This window comes from Salvelinus fontinalis, chromosome 14 (assembly GCF_029448725.1).
Source record: "Salvelinus fontinalis isolate EN_2023a chromosome 14, ASM2944872v1, whole genome shotgun sequence".
NCBI lineage: Eukaryota > Metazoa > Chordata > Actinopteri > Salmoniformes > Salmonidae > Salvelinus > Salvelinus fontinalis.
This window is the reverse complement of record NC_074678.1, coordinates 40,766,161-40,792,214: the sequence shown is the minus strand read 5'-3', so window position 1 is coordinate 40,792,214 and position 26,054 is coordinate 40,766,161. Positions and strand designations below refer to the sequence as shown.

At 44.3% G+C, this 26,054-nt stretch overlaps 1 protein-coding gene and 1 pseudogene across 1 annotated transcript; both read left to right on the top strand.

Annotated features, from left to right (window-relative positions):
• Positions 1-8,207: 8,207 nt before the first annotated feature.
• LOC129810855 (rho GTPase-activating protein 45-like) lies at positions 8,208-21,183 on the top strand. The gene is given in 22 exon segments (XM_055861804.1): positions 8,208-8,370; positions 9,813-10,224; positions 12,281-12,424; positions 12,556-12,640; positions 14,062-14,134; positions 15,610-15,817; positions 15,942-16,003; positions 16,151-16,342; positions 16,571-16,741; positions 16,984-17,121; positions 17,279-17,475; positions 17,617-17,738; positions 17,880-17,969; positions 18,072-18,173; positions 18,262-18,425; positions 18,595-18,783; positions 18,928-19,065; positions 19,177-19,412; positions 19,559-19,790; positions 19,958-20,072; positions 20,206-20,557; positions 20,559-21,183. Coding segments are annotated over 22 exon segments (3,597 nt in total). The 5' UTR covers positions 8,208-8,253; the 3' UTR covers positions 20,617-21,183.
• Positions 21,184-22,053: 870 nt separating this feature from the next.
• LOC129810854 (phospholipid hydroperoxide glutathione peroxidase-like) overlaps positions 22,054-26,054 on the top strand; it is a 33,848-nt pseudogene continuing 29,847 nt past the window's right edge.

Sequence of the window (26,054 nt, the reverse complement as noted above, 5' to 3'; positions counted from 1 at the left end):
AATAATAAAAGTCTGGCGAATGACAGTAATGTTCTTGCTGAGAAAAGCACACTAATTAGTCTATATTTTAGTCCATTGTAGGGGATGGTAATTGTTCTTAAAAAATATATATATATTTCACCTTTATTTAACCAGGTAGGCTAGTTGAGAACAAGTTCTCATTTATAACTGCGACCTGGCCAAGATAAAGCAAAGCAGTGCGACAAACAACAACACAGAGTTACACATGGAATAAACATACAGTCAATAACACAATAGCAAAAGTCTATATACAGTGTGTGCAAATAAGGTAAGATAAGGGAGGTAAGGCAATAAATAGGCCATAGTGGTGAAATGATTACAATTTTGCAATTAAACACTGGAGTGATAGATGTGCAGAAGATGAATGTGCAAGTAGAGATACTGGGGTGCAAAAGAGCTAAATTAATAACAGAATGGGGATGAGGTGGTTGGATGGGCTATTTACAGATGGGCTATGTACAGGTGCAGTGATCTGTGAGCTGCTCTGACAGCTGATGCTTAAAATTAGTGAGGGAGATATGAGACTCCAGCTTTAGTGATTTTTGCAATTCGTTCCAGTCATTGGCAGCAGAGAACTGGAAGGAAAGGCGGCCAAAGGAGGAATTGGCTTTGGGGGTGACCAGTGAAATATACCTGCTGGAGCGTGTGCTACAGGTGGGTGTTGCTATGGTGACCAGTGAGCAGAGAAAAGGCGGGGCTTTACCTAGCAAAGACTTATAGATGACCTGGAGCCAGTGGGTTTAGCGACGAATATGTAGCGAGGGCCAGCCAACGAGAGCATACAATTCGCAGTGGTGGGTAGTATATGGGGCTTTGGTGACAGAACGGATGGCACAGTGATAGACTGCATCCAATATGCTGAGTAGAGTGTTGGAGGCTATTCTGTAAATGACATCGCCAAAGTCAAGGATCGGCAGGATAGTCAGTTTTACGAGGGTATGTTTGGCAGCATGAGTGAAGGATGCTTTGTTGTGAAATAGGAAGCCGATTCTAGATTTCATTTTGGATTGAAGATGCTTAATGTGAGTCTGGAAGGAGAGTTTACAGTCTAACCAGACACCTAGGTATTTGTAGTTGTCCACATATTCTAAGTCAGAACTGTCCATAGTAGTGATGCTGGATGGGAGGGGCAGGTGCGGGCAGCAATCGGTTGAAGAGCATGCATTTAGTTTTACTTGCTCTTACTTGTTCTAAGGACTTTCATCAGCTATTGTCAAAGACCAAATAAATTAAACAGATGTTAAAATCTCCCGAAGACAAAATGACAGCCTAAATCTGCCATTACACCCAACACAAATTATATTTTAATTTATTGTCCTCCACTAAAATCAGTTACACATTTGGGTTCACAATCTGTTAGGGCAAAATAATGTTCATAATACAGTGAGCCAAACCAAGTCACTCTACCAGAATTCTGGCTGAATGCTGCGTTTTCGATGTTACAGCCTAATGAACCTAGTACTAAATTGACAATGACCAAACAAGGTAAATAATGTAGCCAATGGATCTGGGCTCATGCAAGTGGTGGATTCAATCACTAGTATAGGCTATAATATTGTCATATGCTGTCAAAAGGAAGTGTTCTGCGACAGCAACAGGAGTGACAGCAAATTCCCTTGTTGACAATTGTGCATATAACAGCGCTACATGTTGCTGTGCTGCTCTTTTGACAATTGAGAACACAAACTTTCCTTATGAAAAAACATTGCAGTCAGAGTGCAGTATAACTGCAGTCCACTAGTATAACTGTAGTTAGAGTGCAGCATCATTGCAGTGGGCTGCAAATACTGCTTCTAAAATAAGTTTTTTTTTACTGCAGTAATTTTGCATTCTAACTGCAGTTACAGTGCAGTATTACTGCAGTTCAACTAACCTTTACCCCGCACACTGACTCGGTACCGGCACCCCCTGTATATAGCCTCGTTATTTTTAGGCTATTGTGTTACTTTTAATTATTAACTTTTAGTTTATATGGTAAATAACTCTTCTTGAACTGCACTGTTGGTTAAGGGCTTGTAAATAAGCATTTCACAGTAAGGTCTACACTTGTATTCGGCACATGTGGCAAATAAAGTGTGATTTGATATACACAATATATACAAAAGTGTGTCGGCACACCTTCAAATTAATTGACTTGGCTATTTCAGCCACACCCGTTGCTAACAGATGTTTTAAATCAAGCACACCACCATGCAATCTCCATAGACAAACATTGGCATTAGAATGGCTTTACTGAAGAGCTCAGTGACTTTCAACGTGGCACTGTCATCGGATGACACCTTTCCAATAAGTCAGTTCGTCAAATTTCTGCCCTGCCAGAGCTGCCACGGGCATCTGTAAGTGCTGTTATTGTAAAGTGGAAATGTCTAGGACACACAACGGCTCAGCCGCGATGTGGTAGTCCACACAAGCTCACAGAGGGGCGGCAGGTAGCCTAGTGGTTAGAGCGTTGGGACAGTAACCGAAAGGTTGCCAGTTCGTATCCCTGAGCTGACAAGGTCAGTTGTTCTGCCCCTGAACAAGGCAGTTAACCCACTGTTCCTAGGCCGTCAATGTAAATAAGAATTTGTTCTTAACTGACTTGCCTAGTTAAATAAAGGTTAAATAAAAAATGTAAGGCGTAAAAAAATGTCTGTCCTCGGTTGAAACATTCAATACCAAGTTCCAAACTGCCTCTGGAAGCAACATCAGCACAATAACTATTTGTTGAGAGCTTCATTCTCTGCCTCTAACCCTATTACAGGGGCTGAGTCACTGGCTTACTGGTGCTCTTTCATGCCGTCCCTAGGAGGGGTGCGTCACTTGAGTGGGTTGAGTTACTGACGTGATTTTCCTGTCTGGGTTGCCCCCCCCCCCCCCCCCTTGGTTTGTGCTGTGGTGGAGATCTTTGTGGGCTATACTCGGCCTTGTCTCAGGATTGTAAGTTAGTGGTTGAAGATATCCCTCTAGTGGTGCGGGGGCTGTGCTTTGGCAAAGTGGGTGGGGTTATATCCTTCCTGTTTGGCCCTGTCCGGGGGTATCATCGGATGGGGCCACAGTGTCTCCTGACGCCTCCTGTCTCAGCCTCCAGTATTTATGCTGCAGTAGTTTGTGTCGGGGGGCTAGGGTCAGTTGGTTATATCTGGAGTACTTCTCCTGTCTTATCCAGCGTCCTGTGTGAATTTAAGTATGCTCTCTCTAATTCTCTCCTTCTCTCTTTCTTTCTCTCTCTCGGAGAACCTGAGCCCTAGGACCATATGTCAGGACTACCGGGCATGATGACTCCTTGCTGTCCCCAGTCCACCTGGCCTTGCTGCTGTTCCAGTTTCAACTGTTCTGCCTGCGGTTATGGAACCCCTACCTGTCCCAGACCTGCTGCTTTCAACTCTTAATGATCGGCTATGAAAAGCCAACTGACATTTATTCCTGATTTATTATTTGACCATTTGTGAACATTTTGAAAATCTTGGCTCTCTCTAATTCTCTCCTTCTCTCTTTCTTTCTCTCTCTCGGAGGACCTGAGCCCTAGGACCATACGTCAGGACTACCGGGCATGATGACTCCTTGCTGCCCCCAGTCCACCTGGCCTTGCTGCTATTCCAGTTTCAACTGTTCTGCCTGCGGTTATGGAACCCCTACCTGTCCCAGACCTGCTGTTTTCAACTCTTAATGATCAGCTATGAAAAGCCAACGGACATTTATTCCTGATTTATTATTTGACCATGCTTGTCATTTATGAACATTTTGAAAATCTTGGCTCTCTCTAATTCTCTCCTTCTCTCTTTCTTTCTCTCTCTCGGAGGACCTGAGCCCTAGGACCATACGTCAGGACTACCGGGCATGATGACTCCTTGCTGTCCCCAGTCCACCTGGCCTTGCTGCTATTCCAGTTTCAACTCTTCTGCCTGCGGTTATGGAACCCCTACCTGTCCCAGACCTGCTGTTTTCAACTCTTAATGATCAGCTATGAAAAGCCAACTGACATTTATTCCTGATTATTATTTGACCATGCTTGTCACTTATGAACATTTTGAACATCTTGTCCATGTTCTGTTATAATCTCCACCCGGCACAGCCAGAAGAGGACTGGCCACCCCTCATAGCCTGGTTCCTCTCTAGGTTTCTTCCTAGGTTTTGGCCTTTCTAGGGAGTTTTTCCTAGCCACTGTGCTTCTACACCTGCATTGTTTGGGGTTTTAGGCTGGGTTTCTGTACAGCACTTCGAGATATTGCTGGGGCGGCAGGGTAGCCTAGTGGTTAGAGCGTTGGACTAGTAACCGAAAGGTTGCAAGTTCAAATCCCCTAGCTGACAATGTACAAATCTGTCGTTCTGCCCCTGAACAGGCAGTGAACCCACTGTTCCTAGGCCGTCATTGAAAATAAGAATTTGTTCTTAACTGACTTGCCTAGTTAAATAAAGGTAAAATAAATAAATAAAAATGTACGAAGGGCTATATAAAATAAACTTGATTTGATTAATTAAATGGGTTTCCATGGCTGAGCAACCACTCACAAGCCTACAATCACCATGCGCAATGCCAAGTATCCACTGGAATGGTGTAAAGCATGCTTCACCGTCTGACAGGAGGAATCTGGGTTTGGTGGACACCAGGAGAACGCAACCTGCCCAACTGCATAGTGCCAACTGTAAAGTTTGGTGGAGGAGGAATAATGGTCTGGGGCTGTTTTTCATGGTTCGGGCTAACCCCCTTAGTTCCAGTGAAGGGAAGTCTTAACGCTACAACATACAACAGACGATTCTGTGCTTCCAACTTTGTGGCAACAGTTTGGGGAAGGTCCTTTCCTATTTCAGCATGACAATGCCCCGTGCACAAAGCGAGGTTCATACAGAAATAGTTTGTCGAGATCGGTGTGGAAGAACTTGACTGGCCTACACAGAGCCCTGACCTCAACCCCATCGAACACCTTTGGGATGAATTGGAACACCGACTGCGAGCCAGGCCTAATCGCCCAACATCAGTGCCTGACCTCACTAATGCTCTTGTGGCTGAATGGAAGCCAGTCCCCACGGCAATGTTCCAACATCTTGTGGAAAGCCTTTCCAGAAGAGTGGATGCTGTTATAGGAGCAAAGGGAGGACCAAGTCCATATTAATGACCATGATTTTGGAATGAGACGACAAGCAAGTGTCCACATACCTTCGGTCATGAAGTGTTAGTGGACGCACGTGACATCTCATTGGCTAGAATGTTCCCACCTGATCTCGTCTCCTCCCGCCTGCCTTTCCGCCTTTGCGACAAAGGGAGAATCTCAATTGTATACTCCTCACGTCCTCTTTCTGTCCTTGCCTCCTTCCCAAAACTCATTGGATGAGAAAGTCCGAGGTCCCCCTCGTTGCAGACGATGCACTACTTTTGTGAGAGACAAAATGTTTCCAGTGCTGCAGAGGGCTATATTGATCTGCTAATACAGGCAAGGCTGGCTCACTTATTAGGCAGGGTTAAAGCCGGCGGTCTATGGTGGAAGATTAAAGAGGGCAACATTTCCTGAGTGGTGCAGCAGTCTAAGGCACTACATCGCAGTGCTGAGGCGCCGCTTCAGCCTTGGGTTCGATCCCAGGCAGTGTCCCAGCCGGCAGTGACCAGGAGCTGCATGGCGTGGCGTACAATTTGCCCAGCATTGTCCGGGTTAGGGGAGGGTTTGGCCGGGGGGATTTCCTTGGCTCATCGTGCTCTAGCAACTCCTTGTGGCGGACCAGCCCTGAATACTGGCGTAGTAAAGGCCCAGTGCACTGCTTTTGTGAGAAAGATAAATGTTTCCTGCACTGCACACATAGGTGCACTAATACAGGAGTAGTAAAGGCCCAGTGCACTGCTTTTGTGAGAATAAAAAAATATACACACTAAACAAAAATATAAATGCAACATGCAACAATTTCAAAGATTTTACTGAGTTACAGTTCATAAGGAAATCAATCAATTGAAATAAATGCATTAGGTGCTAATATATGGATTTCCCCCTGACTGGGAATACAGATATGCATCTGTTGGTCACAGATACCTTAAAAAAGGTAGAGGCATAGATCAGAAAACCAGTCAGTATCTGGTATGACCACCATTTGCCTCATGCTGCGACACGTCTCCTTGGCATACAGTTGATCAGGCTCTTGATTGTGACCTGTGGAATGTTGTCCCACTCCTCTTTAATGGCTGTGCGAAGTTGCTGGATATTGGTGGAAACTGGAACATGCTGTCATACATGTCGATCAGAGCAGCCAAAACATGCTCAATGGTTGATATGTCTGGTGGGTATGGGACATTTTCAGCTTCCAGGAATTGTATACAGATCCTGCAACATGGGACTGTGCATTATCATGCTGAAACATGAGGTGATGGCGGTGGATAAATGGCACAACAATGGGCCTCAGGATCTCGTCACGATATCTCTGTGCATTCAAATTGCTATCGATAATATGCAATTGTGTTCATTGTCCGTAGTTTATGCCTGCCCATACCATAACCCCACCTACACCATGGGGCACTCTGTTCACAAAGTTGACATCAGCAAACCGCTCGCCCACACGACGTCATACCATCTGCCAGTTGAAACTGGGATTCATCCATGAAGAGCACACTTCTACAGTATGACAGTGGCCACCGAAGGTGAGCATTTGCCCACTGAAGTCGAACTGTTGTCAGGTCAAGACCCTGGTGAGGACGACGAGAACACATATGAGCTTTCCTGAGACGGTTTCTGACAGTTTGTGTAGAAATTCTTGGGTTGTGCAAACCACAGTTTCATCAGCTGTTCGGGTGGCTGGTCTCAGACGATCCCACAGGTGAAGAAGCCAGATGTGGATGTCCTGGGCTGGGGTGGTTACACATGGTCTGAGGTTTTGAGGCCGGTTGGACTCTAAAACAACGTTGGAGGCGGTTTATGGTAGAGAAATGAACATTAAATTCTCTGGCAACAGCTCTGGTGGACATTCCTGCAGTCAGCATGCCAATTGCACACTCTCTCAAAACTTGAGACATCTGTGGCATTGTGTTGTGTGACAAAGCTGCACATTTTAGAGTGGTTTATTGGTCCCAGCACAAGGTGCACCTGTGTAGTGATCATGCTGTTTATTCATCTTCTTGATATGCCACACCTGTCAGGTGGATGGATTATTTTGGCAAGGAGAAATGCTCACAAACAGGAACGTAAACAAATTTGTGCACAACATTTGAGAGAAATAAGCTTTTTGTGCTTATGGAACATTTCTGGGATATTTTATTTGAGCTCATAAAACATGGGACCAACACTTTATATGTTGCATTTATATTTTTGTTCAGTATATATATTTTATTTTATTCCGATTTTTCAGCACCCCTACTTCCCGCGGCTATGACCAGAGGTGGAAAATGCCAACTCATTTCCGTTTTTAGTGACTACATTGGGCTTGTTGAACATTGCAGGCGACTGCCGATTGACTGATCTACAAATTACCTTGCATCATAAATAACTACTCATTGTTATTTGTAAATCAGTCAGCCAGTCACAATTGACCTAAGATACATTACGGTTTTGATTCTCTGGAACACGGCGATATAGAGTGAGTTCCAGACCGACTATATGTGCATTCAGTTCGCTTGATTTGTACTGAATGGAACGTTGAGGTACGTTTGCTCCCGTTTGGGGGGGGGGGGGTGCTGCAAGGTGTGGCTTGAAGCGATGAGTGGCGTGTTTAAAGGGCAGTGGCCATGCTGACAGCGTTTTTCCAACCCACAACCTCCCCGTGTTCAATTGGTCTTTCAGTACAGTACCCTTTCCGTTCAATTGAACGTTACAGAACATAAATCGTACTGTACGCAGCCCAGGACTGCTGCCAGACCCTTCTGACAGTAGGGGATAGTGAGGTATTCTCAATCGGTGTTAGAGCTATTCAACTCTTGTTAGAGGCATCGAATACGTTGTACGCTACTGGTTTACTATAGAAATGTTCTGTAAAAATGTTTTATAGACATTGTATTGCAATCCTCTAGCGCCCCAATCAAATGGAGAGCATTACATCACATGCGCTTTTCTTCCCTTGAGAAAAAAAACACTGGAGCGGATGTCGCGGCGGCACTGACTGTTTGTGGTGAGCTGTCAGTGAGCTTCAACGCTCAATGTGTGGTAGCGAGGCAGCAGAAAGCGTGGCTGAAGCTTGGGACCGATGGAACAGCAGCGCCTGTAAACTGGCAGAGCACCAAAGAAGTGGAGAATCGGGGGGTGGGTGGGGGGGTTGTGTGTGAATTTCAAAGAAGTCGGGATGGACGGCAAAGGTACATTGAAGATGTTCTCCCGAAAGAAAAGGGAATTGATAAAAACCCCTTCCATCTCGAAGAAGACTCGAGCAGGAAGCCCCGGGCCACAGAGCTCATCATCAGTAAGTAGCACATCATCTCTGATTTCCTCCTGTCACTCAGACAGATTTCCTATACTGTCTGTCCGCTGCTGAGAAGCTAGGGGAGTTGGGGGACAGCATGACAGATGTCAAACTTCAGTAGATTGTTTAGACCTGACTTCAATTAAATGGACTTCACTTATCATAGGTTATGGACCAGCAATGACATGTTTAGTTGGGTGTTTTGAAGGCTAAAGGTGAGCATTTTAGGTGATTTATATGGGCAGTAGCCTATCATTTAATTCATTTAAAGTAGCCTAGTGGGGGAGAGATGTTATACTATTGGGGTATTTGGGTGAATATCTGAGGACGTTGTTGATGAATACTTAAAAATAGTTGGATTAGTCAATTCAAAATAAACCTGTTAGTCACTAACGTTGTCTGCAGAATGACTCATTTTTTTAGTTTCTCATTCATTGGAAAATATTACTGTGGGTTAGTAAGCCAGTATTGGTTCGTCACCTGCAAGATGAGTCTAGTTTAAAAAGTGACTCCTGCTAAAGATGATGTTAAAACAATAGGGACAGAGACCATGCTGAAACGTGGTAGCAAGAATAGTTACAACCCATACTCCACGGGCCAGAGAGTTAAGAGAGAGGAGGCTAAAGCCAAGAACACATTGGACAAACAACCCAATAGACCCAACGTCTGGCTCAAACAGGTATGTCAAACACCACCAATTGAATAAGTTAGCCACCTAGGTTTTATACATTTTCCTCATGAGAAGGAATGAGTGTTATTATTCTCACTGCTTTGAGACTATCTGTCCTTCAAATACCTATTTCCGTTTATAAAACATGTCTCTGCTTCATACAGTATGCTACACTTTCAAATTTAAAATGCAGTACCATAAAAGGTGTTCTTGGAATAACATGATGCAAGGTCTGCTCTAGTTGTCTTAGTTGCGCCTCCTACTGGCAGGGTGTGAAGCTGTCACTATTTTCATAACCACACCGTACACATGCCATTGATACTGTTTAGACTTTAAGATGTGTACGTTTCAGGCCTCTACACTACATCACTGCATCCACGACTTGTAACAGCTAGACTCTGATTTAGCTATTATTTAATCAACTCTGGCGTTTATGTTAGGTGTGTTGTAGTCCATGGACAAGTTGGGACACTTGATGGGTTGATTTCATAACTTTTCCGTCATGTCTCATCAAACTGTACAAATTGATGTTGCTTAAAGTGGCCCGAGTTTCTGTTTTCGGAGCGCTGTTTCAGGGTGTGGCAAGAAGCTGAGTCAGGAAGTGTTACACAACACAGGCTCTTGTTGAAGTCTCTGTTCGTCTGTTTACCAACAACAGCCTGCCAACCACTGGCCAAGAATATCAGTCACATTATTGTCCTGATGTTTTTGCGTTACCACAGATGTCACAAGTCCTTCTCCCTCTCCTCTCCCCCTCCTCTCTCTTACCCAGCTGTCTATTCTCCAGGAGCAGCCTCGTCGTGATGCTATCGACACCACCCCTTCCTCAACCTCATCCTCCTCCACCCTCTTCCCCATTCCCGGTGCCCCATCGGACTCCTCCGTGTCCTGCCCTGGCACCCCAAGTGTCCAGCACAGCAAGCTGGTGGGGGTGGGCTGCCCGTCCCCAGGGGCCACCATGAAGAGGCCCACCAGCCTCAGCCGTCATGCCAGCGCCGCGGGGTTCCCTATCCACTCATGGGTGTTCACCAAGGGCCAGGGGAAGGGGGCTATCACCCCCACCACCTCCCAAGACAGCTCAGAGAGCATGGCCATCGAGGTGGAGGACATCCCCTCTCTGTTAAGTAACGTGGCCCGCTTTGCTGAGGCCGTAGAGAAGTTGAAGGACGTTGTATTGGGGGAAGGTGAGTGGATGTAGGTTCACATAGGTTTGTGCACTTCTCCTTTGTCTGGCTAAGGTTTAGCTCTGAGAGAGGTAGAGGACACAAAGGCCATGTTTGAACATGGTGCTTCTCCAATGCTCAAAGCACTTTAGATTGTAAAAGTCAAAATACAGTTAACCAACTTCTATGCTCAGTCTCTGGAGTCTTGATATTAATTTGGCTCCTCTAAGACTGTTAGAGAGGCATACGAGCTTATAGATGGGACAACTTATCGTCAGATATTTCATTGTGCACATGGTTGAGTGGTCCTCTGTCGGTCCAATGGTAGAATGTGGAGCTTGCAGTGCCAGGATAGTGGGTTCGATTTCCGGGACCCCCCGTATATAAAATGGATGCACGCATGACTGTAAGTCGCTTTGGATGAAAGAGCCTGCTAGATGTATTACTATTATGATATGCCTTTGTTATTGGGAGTGCTTTTGGCTGCAACGTGACAATCTGCTATTGTTTCCCAGTCTTATTGTTCTCTCTGTGGATGTCTAAATTCTCCACTACTCCTACCTGATGCGCCACATGTTAGCATGCGCTCAGAACAATGCTGTTTTGGTTCCCCTCCTCACCCCTCCTGTTCACCACGTGTTGTGTGTGGGAGGGGAAAGGCGGGCTGGCTGGCTTTGCACAAGCGACCCAGTTCTCTTGCTCGAGATGTAACAGCGACCACACTCCAGCAGGAAACCAGTCTTCTGTTTACTGCAATTTCTGTCTGTACTCAAGCAAAATGGCTTTTCTTCCAACGGTTTTTCTGCTAAAATGACTTCAGGGAATTAGGCCCAAAAACAGACAGTTACCTCAGATAAAGGATTTTTCCATTTTCATGAGGCAGGCTGATAATGTGTAATTTATTTTATTGATGCAATAAAATACAAGATGTGCAACAAGTGATGTAACAATTTTCAACTTGAGAGAGTTAGGCCAACAAAAATGGTCTCACTTTGGAACATGGGTTGTTTGCTCTAAAAGCGATGGAATGGTTAGGGTGTCTATACCTTAACTTATTGTAACCCCCCTCACCATGTGACTGTCGTATTAATCTAAACAGGAAGCTATGATGCATGGCAGAGCGACCTCGTTTCATACTTCCTCCTCACATAGTCCACTGCGTTAGTCTGACCTGTGACCTTGTCAATACCACAAGACTGCTTCCAGTCCATCCTTGTAATGTTCTGAGATGAACCTCCCCGTTTGATCCTATCACATGGTCAATATCTGAAATGATGTGCTCCCTTTTAAGTTATGAACCTATCTCTGAGTTAAATTCTGACAAACCATCTAAAACTGAAATATATTTGATACGAGATTATCCAGGAACTAAATCGACACAAGTCTATGCACAGAGTCACATAATGCCACAACATGTTCATTTAGCTAGTTTCAGTTTCTATAGTAAGCGTCTTGGAACCTTTACCATCCTCCTTCTGACATGCCCTCTAACTAGTCCACCCGCTATGGCCTCCTGGTCCCATTCCATGGGCCAGCCACTTTGACAGACATGGACATTGAGATGGAGGCCAAAGGGGAAAAGAGGAGGAAGGATGGCTCTACCAGCCAAAGGATCTGCTGTCTGTGAGAGACAAGAGGAAGTGGCCTGCAGACGTCATTGCTGACATCAAAGCTGTCCCTACAACCCATCTGTCTGCCGTCCATGTTACTATTCATGATGTCCAGACATTGGTCATGAATCACACCCTCTCAACCTCTAATAACCTGTAATGACCTCTAATACTGTGACCAACCCTAATAGTCTGTCTATAAAGATGATCTTCGTGTTATTTGGATTCCGTGTTGTGACGGTGAGCCCCGTCACAGACCTCAGACACAGCCTTCTATCTCCCCAACACCAACCCTATCACTTCCGGTTATAACTAGTACTCGATAGATGTACAAAATGGTAGGTTAGGCTCATTCCTCTTTGTGTGTGGCTGTAGACAAGTGGAGTGCTGTGTATTATGAATGGCACAGGATCCATGTCTCTCCTGTCTGTGTCTCTGACTGTCTCTTTCGCTCTCTCTGTCTGTAGACAAGCAGGAGAACCGTCGCCCTCTGGCCCATGAGTGCCTGGGGGAGGTCCTGAGGGTCCTACGACAGGTCATCAGCACCTACCCTCTCCTCAACACTGTGGAGACCCTTACTGCTGCAGGCAAACTCATATCTAAGGTTAAAGGTAAGACTACTGGCTGGACCAATCAGTGGTCTACTACCTAGAGTCAAAAAGTCCATGTTTTTAGCACAAAGTCAATGAGTTAAAATGACCGAAATGGCCTAGAATGAAAACATTCATTATTTTGATTGCAGGATTTCACTATGAGACGTGTAATGACACAGAAAAGAAGGACTTTGAGAAGGCCATTGAAACCATTGCAGTTGCTTTTAGTAGCAGGTAAGCATTTGGTACATCTGTTTCTCAGTATGTATTGTCATGAGCTTGTAACAGTATTTCATGGATCCTGAAATTAACCAAAGGTGACACTGTACGTCACAATGCTTTTTCTTTTTACTTTTTTTTCTTGCGATGCAAGAACACTTCTCTGGTACAGAGTAATGGGACATGACCATGTGTCCTCAGTGGGCAGGTCGAGGTGGTGGTGTATGACGGCAGTAGAACTGTAGAAGTACAATGTACGTGTGTGTGCACATGTGCGATAGAGAAGTGGAGCTTCACACAGTGACACATTTGCATGTGGCTCAGTAGAAAACAGGAAGTGTAGTGGTGGTTTTCTTCTCTTCCGTAACCTAGGACACAAAACCAAAACGCAGCCATTTGGCCTCTGTTGTCTCAACAGATTATCTACAGACAGAGAATAGATGCTTCCATCCTCGGATACAATGTGTAGGTGTGATAATGGTCGTCAGGATACAAACATATCACTCTCAAAAAAAAAAAAAAATTTGCGACCAACTGGCTCAAATAGGTCTTATGTTGCAACATTTGAATTATTATATTTTTTTTTACATTGGATAAAAGTAGAGACTCGGTGCTACAAAATGGTATATCATACACTGCATTTGAAGAACAATGGGAAAGTAATTCTGCTTTGAACTTGTAAACTCACTTTTTGAGAAAATGGCCTTTGAATGTTTTGATACCTACTGGAGAGCTCTCCTTTGTCTACAACTATTCAGCATTGTTCACACCCTCTTAAGCCTTAGCCCCACCCATGTCTTTAAGGGTTCACGTGAGGTCATGTGCTTAACAGTGAGTAGTGAAGTAAAGATTAAGACTAGAAGTGGTAAAAGTAGTAGTCTACAATAAGGAAAAATTCCAGTTAAACAGGAAGTGTCCAGATAAAAATATTTTGTAAATATTAGATGACCCAGACACACTTGTCGAAATTAATGGGTCATGTGAAGGAAATGCTATAACCCCCAGCCACATATTGCCAAGCTAAAACATATGCTCTGATATGTGTACACTATATATTGTACATAGGTCTATTTAACATTGTAAATAGAAATATACATAATTCAAAAGAACGCTTGTTCACTTCCTGGCCCTGCACAGTACATACAACCACAACAGGGCAAAGAAAACAGAGGAAGTTATATGGCCGGTGCGATTGCACAGAGCCTGGCATCAACCACTTCCTGATGTTTTTTTTCTCTCCTTGTCTCCTTTCCTTGTTTCCTTTACTTTCCATGACCACCGATAGGGGAAAGAACCCGAAATGTACCCTTCACATTGCTTTAACCTATAATATCCTATTTCATCTACAAATTTTCCCTTTTTATTTTACGTCCTTCTCTCTTCATCTCTGATGGAAGTACTGTCGGTGTAATGGCCTCTGTCTCTGTCCTCCTCAGTGTGTCAGAGCTGCTGATGGGGGAGGTGGACAGCAGTACCCTACTGTCCCTGCTGCCAACAGAGAAGAGCAGGGTGAGTGGGGGTTAATTTGGCTTTCTTGGTGTGCATGTGGCAGGAGGTGTCGGCTCTCAGAGCGGATGTTTGTGGGCAGCAAGGCCAGCTTCCTGGCAGTGACACAGTGTGTCTTTATCTCTGCCTGTTCCTCTCCCTCGCTCTCCTGTTATAACAACACACACAGGCCGCCTCAGACTCCACATAACACAGTTCCTTCTATCTCATTCATCAATGCAGCTCCAATACTGACACACTGAATTCAACAGGCCTGCACACACACACTGGGGTTATTATTGCCCACAGTCTATGTGCCAAATCCTATTTTCATTGGAAGTTTCAAGTTTTTATTAGTCATATGTACAGGATACTTACAGGATAGTTCCTTCTCGACAATGCAACAACAAATAATGAAAGATAAGAATATGAACATAAAGTAAATGGCTCAGTAGAATAGAATAAATATTTTAGCAGAAGTATAAAACAGGAAGGCAAGATTTATAGTCCAATATTTACACATGTTTTGGGGAAGGGGGGATTAGGGAGCAAGTGTTTTTAAAATGTGCAGTATTTAATATCCATCATTCGATTGTACATGCCCATCCCTGAGATGCCACTAGGAATTGCTCTGTTCCACCATTATTTGTATTGGCTCTGGTAAACACGGTGTACCGAATAATTTAGCAATAAGGTCCGAGGAGGTGTGGTATATGGTCAATATTCCACAGTTGAGTGCTGCTCTTATGTGCAACGCAGAGTGGCTAGACACAGCCCTTAGCTGTGGTATATTGGCCATATACCCCAAACCCTGATGTGCCTTATTGCTATTATAAACTGGTTACTAGCGTAATTAGAGCAGTAAAAATTCATGTTTTGTCATACCCGTGGTATATCATGATCAGCATTCAAGACACAGCCAATCAGCATTCAAGACTCGAAGCACCCAGTTTATAATATACTAAATAGCAGGGTTGGGGTTAATTCCACAAATTCTCCCTGTAAATTCCATTTAATTCAAATTCAAGGTCAGTCTTTGAATTCAGAAAATTAAATTCCCCTCAACTCCAATGTTAGGTCATTTCCAAGAATTCAATTTCCAAATAAATTCCTTTTTAAGGCTTTCAGGCTGATCGTGGAACTGTTCAGACATCCTCGCTGTATTGGAAATATAGAAATACATGTTGAAATGATTTAAAACAAATCCTGCAGTTAATTGTTTTTATACTAAGTGCATTCATTCCAATAACTGGGAAATGTAAAAATATTGAATTCCAAAGATCAAATGTTTTAACAATTTCAATTAAAATATAAACAGTCTCATTCCAATTCTATTCCCATTTCATAACTTGAAGATTGTTGAAATTAGAATTCAACGTAGGTTCTTCACTTCATGATTGAATTCAATAATCGAATTGGAATTTCTGCTATATAGTACAGAATAAGGTACTGTTCTCAGTATTCTTGAGTGGTCTGAAACTCTTTCTCTCTGTGTCCAGTCTATGGAGAACCTGTACGGGGTGTCGGGTCAGGGGCTAGAGGGAGCTCAGATGAGGGGTGACCTGCAGGACTTTGGCCGGGCCGAGGAGGTGGACATCATGCTGCAGCGTAGTGAAGGGGGAGTGGACTCTGCTCTGGCCTACGCCAAGACCATCTCTAAATACATGAAGGACCTGATGAGCTACGTGGAGAAGAGGACCTCACTGGGTGGGTCGACAGACACCGCAGACAGTTCCCTACACATAATAGTGGAGATTTAGGTTGACTCTTATAACCTGAATGTAACTTATTATTGATTTGTTGATTCACCCATGTATCTTTCCCCATCCAGAGGTGGAGTTTGCCAAGGGCTTACAAAGACTGTACCAGTCCAGCAAGCACAGCATCACACATGTAAGCCCTAGTGATATTGTATTTTATAGTAGAAGGAGTTAAGGAAAGGAATACCTAATTCACTCTCGTCAAAATGATTACATCCAATTCAAGAGGCTCCTGTGATGACAATGCTATTTCCCCTCTCACCACTCCCATATCTCTCAGCCCCACATGCCCTTCTACTCCATCTACTCTCTGGCTCTGGAGCAGGACTTGGAACAGAGCAGTGGGATGCAGCAGGCCACCTCAACACTGCACAACCAGACCTTCCTACAGCCTCTGATGCAGCGTAAACACGAGCATGAGAAGAAACGCAAGGAGGTCAAGGAACAGTGGTACCGTGCCAAGAGGAAACTGGTCAGTTCCTTGCTAGTGCTATTTATGCAGTGTGTTATCTCTCTATTTATATTATCTCTCTCACATTGCCATGATGTTTACGGGTATACATGTTTTACCGTTTTGAGAATGATTTGACAATAAATCTACAAAAAGTATCTTTAAAAAAAACAACTTTGTTTTCTCTCTCAAGATGTTGCCCAATTTGTGCCCAAAGACTGATTCTGTGTACCTGTGTTTGGGATCCAGATGGAATGTGAGTCTAACCTGCGAAAGGCCAAGCATGCCTACATGGCTCGCTGTGAGGAGCACGACAAGGCCAAAGCAGCTGCTAGCAGAGCAGCAGAGGAGGATGGAGGAGGCTCTACCACCAAGTCTCTGGGCAAAAAGTTACGAGTGGAGGAAGATGCTCGCAACAAGGTCCCCATCACTGCATATGTTATTTTTCCTCCATTCTCTCTCCTCTCCACTCTTCTACTCATCTCACCTCCCCCCATCTCTCCTCTACATGTCTCGCCTAGTCTCTTCTCTCCCTCGCCTCTCCAGGGAAATCTGCTAAAAAGCTGAATGACTGCAAGTCGTTGTCAAAGCCTATGGCCATATTTCATTGAGTATGTATGCCATTAGCCTAGCTGAGAATTGACCACCGTGTGTGTGTTCAGGCTGAAGAGGCAGAGGCCACCTACAGGACATGTATAGCAGACGCCACCACCCAGCAGCAGGAGCTGGAACACGTCAAGGTCAATGTGCTCCGACTGCTGCAGGAGGTCATCAAACAGAGTGACCAGACACTGCGCTCGGTCAGTACACAGACACGCAGACAATTTGTTCAGCGCGCCTTCGCCTGGTGGCCAGTCGGTTTAGCTTACATTCCACTCCTTGCACTCCCTGTGATGGAATGTAAGCTAAACCTTCTCCTCCACCACATGACTAAACCATTCCTCTCCTTCCTTCCAGGCCACCATCTCGTACTACCAGATAATGCACATGCAGACGGTGGTGTTGCCGGTACACTACCAGACTCTGTGTGAGAGCAGTAAGCTGTATGACCCGGGACAGCAGTACGCTGCCCATGTCAGAGACCTGCAGCTCACTGAGGAGCCTGAGGTCACCTACCAGTTTGAGCCCTACACTGCCACTGCAGCCTCCACACAGTGAGTCACTCCTAGCCTCAAAGCATAATTAAAAGCTTTTGCTTTGTTAGGTGTCTATGGGCACTCGGTCACTTTACACCAAGTAATAAATAAGAGGTAATAGATTTACATTAGTATAATGTTTTATATCTGTTAATTCAGGCATCCAGCTCGACCCCTTAATGACAGCTTCAACACAGACCAGCAGAGCAGCTCTGAGGGTCAACCCAGCACCGGAGAGACCACGACAGGGGAGGACCTCAGCGCTGAAAACGCCAGAAAGAGTATGTCAATTTGTATGATATTGATGCGGTTCGTACTGTCTTGTGCCGTCTCACCATGCAAGACGTTAAGTCAAGACAAAACAATGTAGAACTACATTAGATATTTGTGCTGTTCATGATAACCTTGTGTCCCCTTCCCAGGACAAGGCCACAAATCGTGGGGTTCTACAGTGAGTGATGCAGACAGTGTAGAAGGGGAAGGTGGCCTGGAATCTCCTACCACCAGTTCAGGTAAGGCATTCTCTCTCTCTCTCTGTCTCTCTATCTCTTTCTCCCTCCATCTCCTGCAGTACTGTAGCTGTGTGTGTGTGTGTGTTGTTTTGTACGTTTTAGGTGACATCAGTAAAATGGCACGCACCTCCTCCACGGGGACCATGTCGTCCAACGAGGATCTAGATGAGAAGGACGGGAACGTGGCCTCCTTCGAAGCACCAAGTAAGACCTGAGGTCTACCTCCTCTCTGTTTGCCAATTATTACATCATTCATGCATTTATCAATTTATCAATCATTCTTTATCTGCAGACATAAATGGCATGGAGCCTGAGATTGCGGTTCCAACCGGACCTTTCCGGAACATTGGGCTCTCCAAAGCCGCCCAGACTCATCGGCTGCGTAAACTCCGCACCCCGTCCAAGTGTCGGGAGTGCGACAGCTACGTGTACTTCCAGGGAGCAGAGTGTGAGGAGGTGAGAGATAAGACCATCTCCTTCGTCACCTTTGAAAGCAATAGACTTTGGCTGCTCGATTAGCTGATTACGTCTGTTTTGCTGTGTGAATGACATCTGACTTTCATTGGTTATCATCCTGGCCTCTAACCCCTTGACCTACTGTATGCCCCCCTGTCCTCTATACCAGTGTTTCCTGGCATGTCATAAGCGGTGTCTGGAGACGTTGGCCATCCAGTGTGGCCATAAGAAGCTGCAGGGTAGACTCCAGCTGTTCGGCCGAGACTTCTCCCAGGTGTCCAGCGGCAGCTCTGACAGCATCCCCTTCATCATCACTAAGTGCATTTCCGAGATTGAGAGACGAGCCCTGAAGATGAAGGTGAGGGAACGGGGGATGAAGGGTCTGTTTTTTGAAAGGAGTGTAATGGTTGCCTCTATGAATGCATTATATTCTTTCTCCTTCTCTATCCTTCTCTCAAAACATTTTCCCCTCTTCCCCATTGGTCTCCATCTCTCTCTGCAGGGTATCTACAGAGTAAATGGGGTGAAGACTCGTGTAGAGAAGCTGTGTCAGGCCTTTGAGAATGGCAAGGAACTAGTGGAGCTCTCGCAGTGTTCCCCCCACGACATCAGCAACGTCCTCAAGCTCTACCTCCGACAGGTACCTTGTAGCTGTTTCAGCCTCCATATTTGATTGTGCTTATCATGGGTTGTCTTTGGATAAGATGGCTACAAACGAAGATAAAAAATTCTCCCGCTCTGTCCTCTACAGCTTCCGGAGCCCATCATGCCGTTCCGCCTGTACAACAGCCTCATGGGGTTAGCCAAGGAGAGCCTGCAAACTGAGGGAGGGGAGGCCGGGACGGGGAAGGGGCCAGAGCTTGTGGATCTAGGACCAGATACGGACCCAGCGGTCCTGGCCGTGGTGGATAGACTTAGGGAGCTGGTGAAAGAGCTGCCCAAGGCTAACGTAGCCACGCTGCGCTACATCGTACGCCATCTGCGCAGGTGAGCAGCTCCGAAGGGCATACTACATTGTTTACTCACTTTTTTTTCCTGAAACAAATCATTACAAACGAGGATTCACAACTGTGATCATAATTACTTGTTTTAACCTCCGTCATATCATCGTTCTTCCCCATCTCTGTCGTCAGGATTGCGGAGTTGGAGCAGGACAATAAGATGAGTCCCAGTAACCTGGGCATCGTGTTTGGCCCCTCTCTGATAAGGCCCCGGCCCACAGGGGCCACAGTGTCCCTGTCCTCTCTAGTGGACTACCCCCACCAGGCCCGCATCATAGAGACTCTCATCGTCTTCTACACAGTCATCTTCCAGTCCAAATCCTCTAGCACCAGCAGTCGCCCATCCTCCATCTCCATCCAACAGGTGTGTTTTTGTGTGTCTGCGTGACATTAATAATATTTGTAACATACAGGAAGAATGTATATGCTTTCATTTCAGCCACACCCAATAGCTCAACTAATACCAGAGTTGGAAGGTTTGAACTCAAGTTCCCTGTTTTAACTCATGTTTGTCTCCCACTGCTGGTGCAGAGTGTCAGTGTGGATGTTGATGAGAGCAGCAGTGCCGTGGTAGCTGAAGGAGAGGAACAGGAAGCCAAAGAGGAACAGAGCAGAACAGACTCTGACAAGATGGAGGAGGGCTGTGGTAAGAGGTGTTTAGATGGATTTGAAGAAGAATTACTACACTTTTGCCTTTGATTTGAGTTACATCTTTATAACTTGTATTTATCCAGGTGACCAGTGCCACTTCATTACAGCCCTTCTTTTTCTCCATGCAGGCAGTTTTCCAGGTTCCCTGAGCTCCAGTGAGCAGATTGCGGACTCTGACTCAGAGCTGGATGAGACTGGAAGGGGGTCCACACACCGCCCACACTGCCTGGTCAAACAGGAGAGTGAGGTCAGCACAGAGGATGACCAACTGAACTGCAGGGATAGTCTGGAACTCTCCAGCCAGTCTGTACCCCAGACCGACCCGGATCCAGACCAGGAGAGTCCTGGTCTCGATGCCTCGGACCACGACCCCCCTGAGCCCCCAGACAGCGAGCCCCCGGACCTGGAGGTGTCTGAGCAAGAGCTGAGCATCTCCCTGGCTGAGCTCAACATGAATCAGTCCAACAACTATGTTCTGGGCCATGTGTGGAGCGAATCTCAGTTTGGTGCCGAGGGACAGGGAGCCAGAGTTTGTGTAAACACGACCTGTGCAATGTGTCAACCTCACTGAAAGTCTTTACTGGAATTGCATGATGTATGAAGTTAAAGTTTTATATGTACTTCAAGAGGATGGATCCTGGTTTTAGCTTTGGTATTAGCATGTCAGCATTGAATATACTACATGACATATCCCTCATAGACACTTAGTTATAGCTGTTTTCTGCCATCATTCATTATAGTTCTAACCAGCTGTGACTTAATAATTTGGAAAGTAAATACCTTCTAGATTATCGCTGTGCCAGTTTGTATTTCAAATATTTCTTTAGGGACGTTGCCCTTTAAAGCTTGAATAATGTCCAGTAGTGAGGGATCTTTGTCTTGTATGTGTGATTTGTGTGTGCGATGCATTTCTAAGATAATTATTCCAGGTATTTAAAGTGCTGCTGGTTTTATTTCAGCACTAAAATTGAAAAAAAAATGCATTTTTACATTTTGTGTTTTTATAAATTGTATCATTTTGCCTTACGTTGGATGGATTTGTCATTATCGGTTGAATCACTTTTTGTCAATGTTTTGTAATAAAGAGTATGCTATTATAAATGTTATGCCTTATCCTTGTAGCTCTTTCATTGAAACTATAGCCCCGTTAATACCTGGCGCTAACCCTTTTCCTGATCTTATCCACATTCTGATTGGGCACATTTTAAGAACAGGTGTAGATGATTAAGACAATGTGATCCGATCTTCCTGACCACCACCTGAGGTAGTCAGGCACGTATTGTGTCTGGATCAGTCAAGGCTGGTGGTAGGGGCTATAGGACGGGCTCATTGTAATGACTGGACTGACATTAATGGAACCAAGTCAAACATGAGGTTTCCATATGTTTGATACCGTTCCATTGATTCTATTCCAGCCATTACAATGAGCCTGTCTTATAGCCCCTACCACCAGCCTCCACTGGTCTGGATATCAATCAAGTGTAAACAGATCTGAATGGTCAAACCATTTAAATCATTATACCGGCCTCAACTCCACTGAGTGGTAGCAGCATTAACTTAAGGCAGTAATTGTCATAAAATAAATTAATATTATTTTGAAATGATATCTGTCAAATAATTTGCATACAGCGAGACACCAGCTAATCTGATCACAATGCAGACACAGTGGACGGATAAGAGACATTCTTATACAATGTGTAGACGTGACAAACCTTGATCAGATAGTTATTGGAACATATTGCTCAGATCATGAAACTCACATGTTAGCATAAGTTGTAAACGAGGCTTATGGGCACTAACCAACTACAGTATTAAGTGTGATTGCGGTATCACTGTTCAATGAGAGAATGGCATTAAAAAAGGGAAGAAGGAACCAGAAAGTTAACCAAACCAGTTGACCAATGTCCATCTCATACCGAAACCCCCCCCCCCCCCCCCACTAAACAAAGAATGAAGGCTGGTTTAGTAATCAGGAAACGGTCACTGGTTAGGCAAATGTTTTAATAATAGTCCTGTAAGGCCATTAACGTAAACATTACCCACAACATTTGAATTTTGTTCAAGCCCTTTGCCTAGCTCAGTCCGAGCTGCCCACACTACAGTACACACTACAGTAGATGGCTCACTTCAGCAAAAAGGTATGTGGACATTTACTTTTTACAGTTAATTTACCTTGCTAAGGTCATTAGATTAACACCTTCAACCCAATGGCACCCATGGTTTATATTTCTACTTGCTAGTTTTAAAACTTGCTTTGCACTCCACCAGTTGAGGTTATCTATTAACTGTGTTCCCCTTTATATAAGCCTAACAACAATTGTGATGTGAAATGACACAATCAATGTGAACAACTTCCATTCGTGTATTGTTCCAACGATGTCTGTTTCAAGATTTGTTGTACAAAATTACAAACCTGTACTAACAAAAAAAATCCCTCACTTTATCCAAAGAAATGTGAGGCCAGCTGTAGAATAATCCATGAGTAAACAGTCGTATTGGCTCAGTGGTGGCTCACCTGCTCTTTACAAACAGTGCAGTGTAGCTAAAGGAACAAGAGTAGAATCAGAGGGAACTTTCTCAAATGTACTAAAATCCCCATACATCTGAATAAACAATGTATTGTAGTCATAAGAAATGATTAACAATACAGAGAAACTGGTTAGGAAACAGCCCTAACAGTGCAATCAAGATATTCACACTCACATTGAAATCCTCACTGGACCAGCCTCTGGGTGATATATCACCCAGCAGTCTCACTGGGTCTGACCTGTCACAGCAAAGAGTTAAGAGCCCAGGTAAAACACTTAACGTCATGACCGATAAAAATGTTAAAGACATGCTACGGCGACTACTAAGGCTTTTTCTAACCTCACGCTTTGGGCTGGATGTACCAATGGGTAGTTTATAGACATGCATAATATATGAGCGGAATTACTGTCTAACCCCAATTAGCCACAAAATCCCTAGTTTGAAAGAGTCTTTCTGGAAGCTGTGCTGCGCCAAGTATGACTCTAAGTATTCAAACCCCACACATGCAATTATCTGTAAGGTCCCTCAGTTGACCAGTGAATTTCAAACACAGATTCAACCACCAAGACCAGGGAGGTTATCCATTGCCTCGCAAAGAAGGGCACCTATTGGTAGATGGGTAAAAATGTAAAAACCAGACAATGAATATCCCTTTGAGCATGTTAAGGTATTAATTAAACTATGGATGGTGTATCAATTCATCGTTACTACAAAGATACAGGCATCCTGCCTAACTCAGTTGCTGGAGAGGAAGGAAACCGCTCAGGGATTTCACAATGGTGACTTTGAAACAGTTACAGAGTTTAATGGCTGCGATAGGAGAATACTGAGGATGGATCAACAATATTGTAGATACTCCACAATACTAACCTAATTGACAGAGTGAAAAGGAAGCCTGCACAGAATAAAAATATTCCAAAACATGCATCCTGTTTGCAACAAGGCACTAAAGTAATACTGCAAAAAAGGTGGCAAAGCTATAAACTTTTTGACCTGAATACAAAGTGTTATGTTTGGGGAAAATACAAAACATTACTGAGTACCACTCTACATTCAAACATAATGGTGTCTGCATCATGTTATGGGTATGCTTGTAATCGTTAAGAACTGGAGATGGTTTCAGTATAAAAAAGAAATGGAATGGAGCTAAGTACAGGCAAAATCCTAGAGGAAAACCTGGTTCAATCTGCTCTCCATCAGACACTGGGAGACAAATTCACCTTCCAGCAAGACAATAGCTTAAAACACAAGGCCAAATCTACACAAGTTGCTTACCAAGAAGACAGTGAATGTTCCTGAGTGGCCGAGTTGCAGTTTTGACTTAAATCTACTTGGCAAGACCTGAAAATGGTTGTAGCAATGATCAACAACCAATTGAGTGAATTTTGAAAAGAATGGGCAAATGTTGCACAATCCAGGTGTGGAAAGCTCTTAGAAACTTACCCAGGAAGACTCACAGCAGTAATCGCAGCCAAAGGTGCTTCTACAACGTATTGACTCGAGGTGTGAATACTTACAGTACCAGGCAAAAGTTTGGACACACTTATTTATTCAAGGGTTTTACTATATTTTTACGATTTTCTACATTGTAGAATAATAGTGAAGACATCAACGCTATGAAATAACACTTATGGAATCATGTAATAACCAAAAAAGTGTTAAAACAAATCAAAATGTATTTTATATTTGAGATTCTTCAAAAGTAGCCACCCTTTGCCTTGATGACAGCTTTGTACACTCTTGGCATTCTCTCAACCAGCTTCACTTGGAATGCTTTTCCAACAGTCTTGAAGGAGTTCCCACATATGCTGAGCACTTGTAGGCTACTTTTCCATCACTCTACGATCCAACTCATCCCACACCATCTCAATTGGGTTGAGGTCGGGTCATTGTGGAGGCCCATCACTGTCCTTCTTGGTCAAATAGCCCTTACACTGCCTGGAGGTGTGTTTTGGGTTATTGTCCTGTTGAAAAACAAATGATAGTCCCACTAAGCGCAAACCAGATGGGATGGCGTATCGCTGCAGAATGCTGTGGTAGCCATGCTGGTTAAGTGTGCCTTGAATTAAAAATATATCCCAGACAGTGTCACCAGCAAAGCACCATCACACCACCTCCATGCTTCACGGTGGGAACCATACATGCAGAGATCATCCGTTCACCTACTCTGCGTCTCACAAAGACATCATGGCTGTTGTGTGTAGATGGTTGAGAAAAAATATATTTAATCCATTCTGAATTCAAGCTGTAACAACAAAATGTGGAATAAGTCAAGGCATATAAATACTTTCTGAAGGCACTGTACGTGACATAGTATACAATTTTCAGGGACTACTTTTGGCTGGTGAGTGCTACTTTCAGAACTACTGGCTAAAAAGTATACAAAACGAACAGAGAATGGGGCCTCCCGGGTGGCGCAGTGGTCTAAGGCACTGCATCACAGCACCAGCTGTGCCACCAGAGATTCTGGGTTTGAGCCCAGGCTCTGTCGCAGCTGGCCGTGAACGTGAGGACCATGCGGCGGTGCACAATTGTCCCAACGTCGTTCGGTTTGGGGAAGGTTTGGCCGGCAGGGATATCCAGGTCTCATTGCGCACTAGGGACTCCTGTGGTGGGCTGGGTGCAGTGCACACTGACCAGGTCGCCAGGTGTACAGTGTTTCCTCAGACACATTGGTGCATCGCGCACTAGCTTCCAGGTTGGATGTGCATTGTGTCAAGAAGCAGTGCGGCTTGGTTGGGTTGTGTTTTGGAGGACGCATAGCTCTCGACCTTTGTCCATATGGGAGTTGCAGCGATGAGACAAGACTGTAACTACTACCAATTGGATACCATGAAATTGGGGAGAAAAAAGGGGTTAACATTTTTAAATAAAAATTTTAAAAATAACAGAGAATCTCTTTAACCGCATTTTAGGCAATAGGTCAATGAGATTGATTTGTACCTGGCCTCTTTTCAATCCAAAGTACCGGGCCACAGGGTCTCCTTGTTGGAGCCTACTGGCTTTCCTTCAGTTTACTGAGAGACCGGTGAAGGAATCCCAACACACAACTATCTATATAACGCGATCCAGTATTAGATTAATATGAAAAAATATCACCAATTTGTAATTTATCGAAGTGAATAATTACAAATAAAATGTAAAAGTTTGATAATTTGGGGTGGCTATGCATGTTAATACAGTCCATACAATAGAGGATTTATACTCCATCCAGATATCAGTTTGCATTCCATGCTGTGAAAGGATACTGTAGTAACAGCAATTCAGACAGTTCCTCTTTTGTCATGACTATATGTTCAGAAACTAGCTGCAACAAACGGAAGAAAAGCAAGACAATCATATTAGATTACTGTGATATTGTTTTATGACTATAGCATATCATATCAACAAAAATCTGAATTTTTCCATCTGCTTATCTGATGCTCAATGATGTTTATTAGAAGATCCT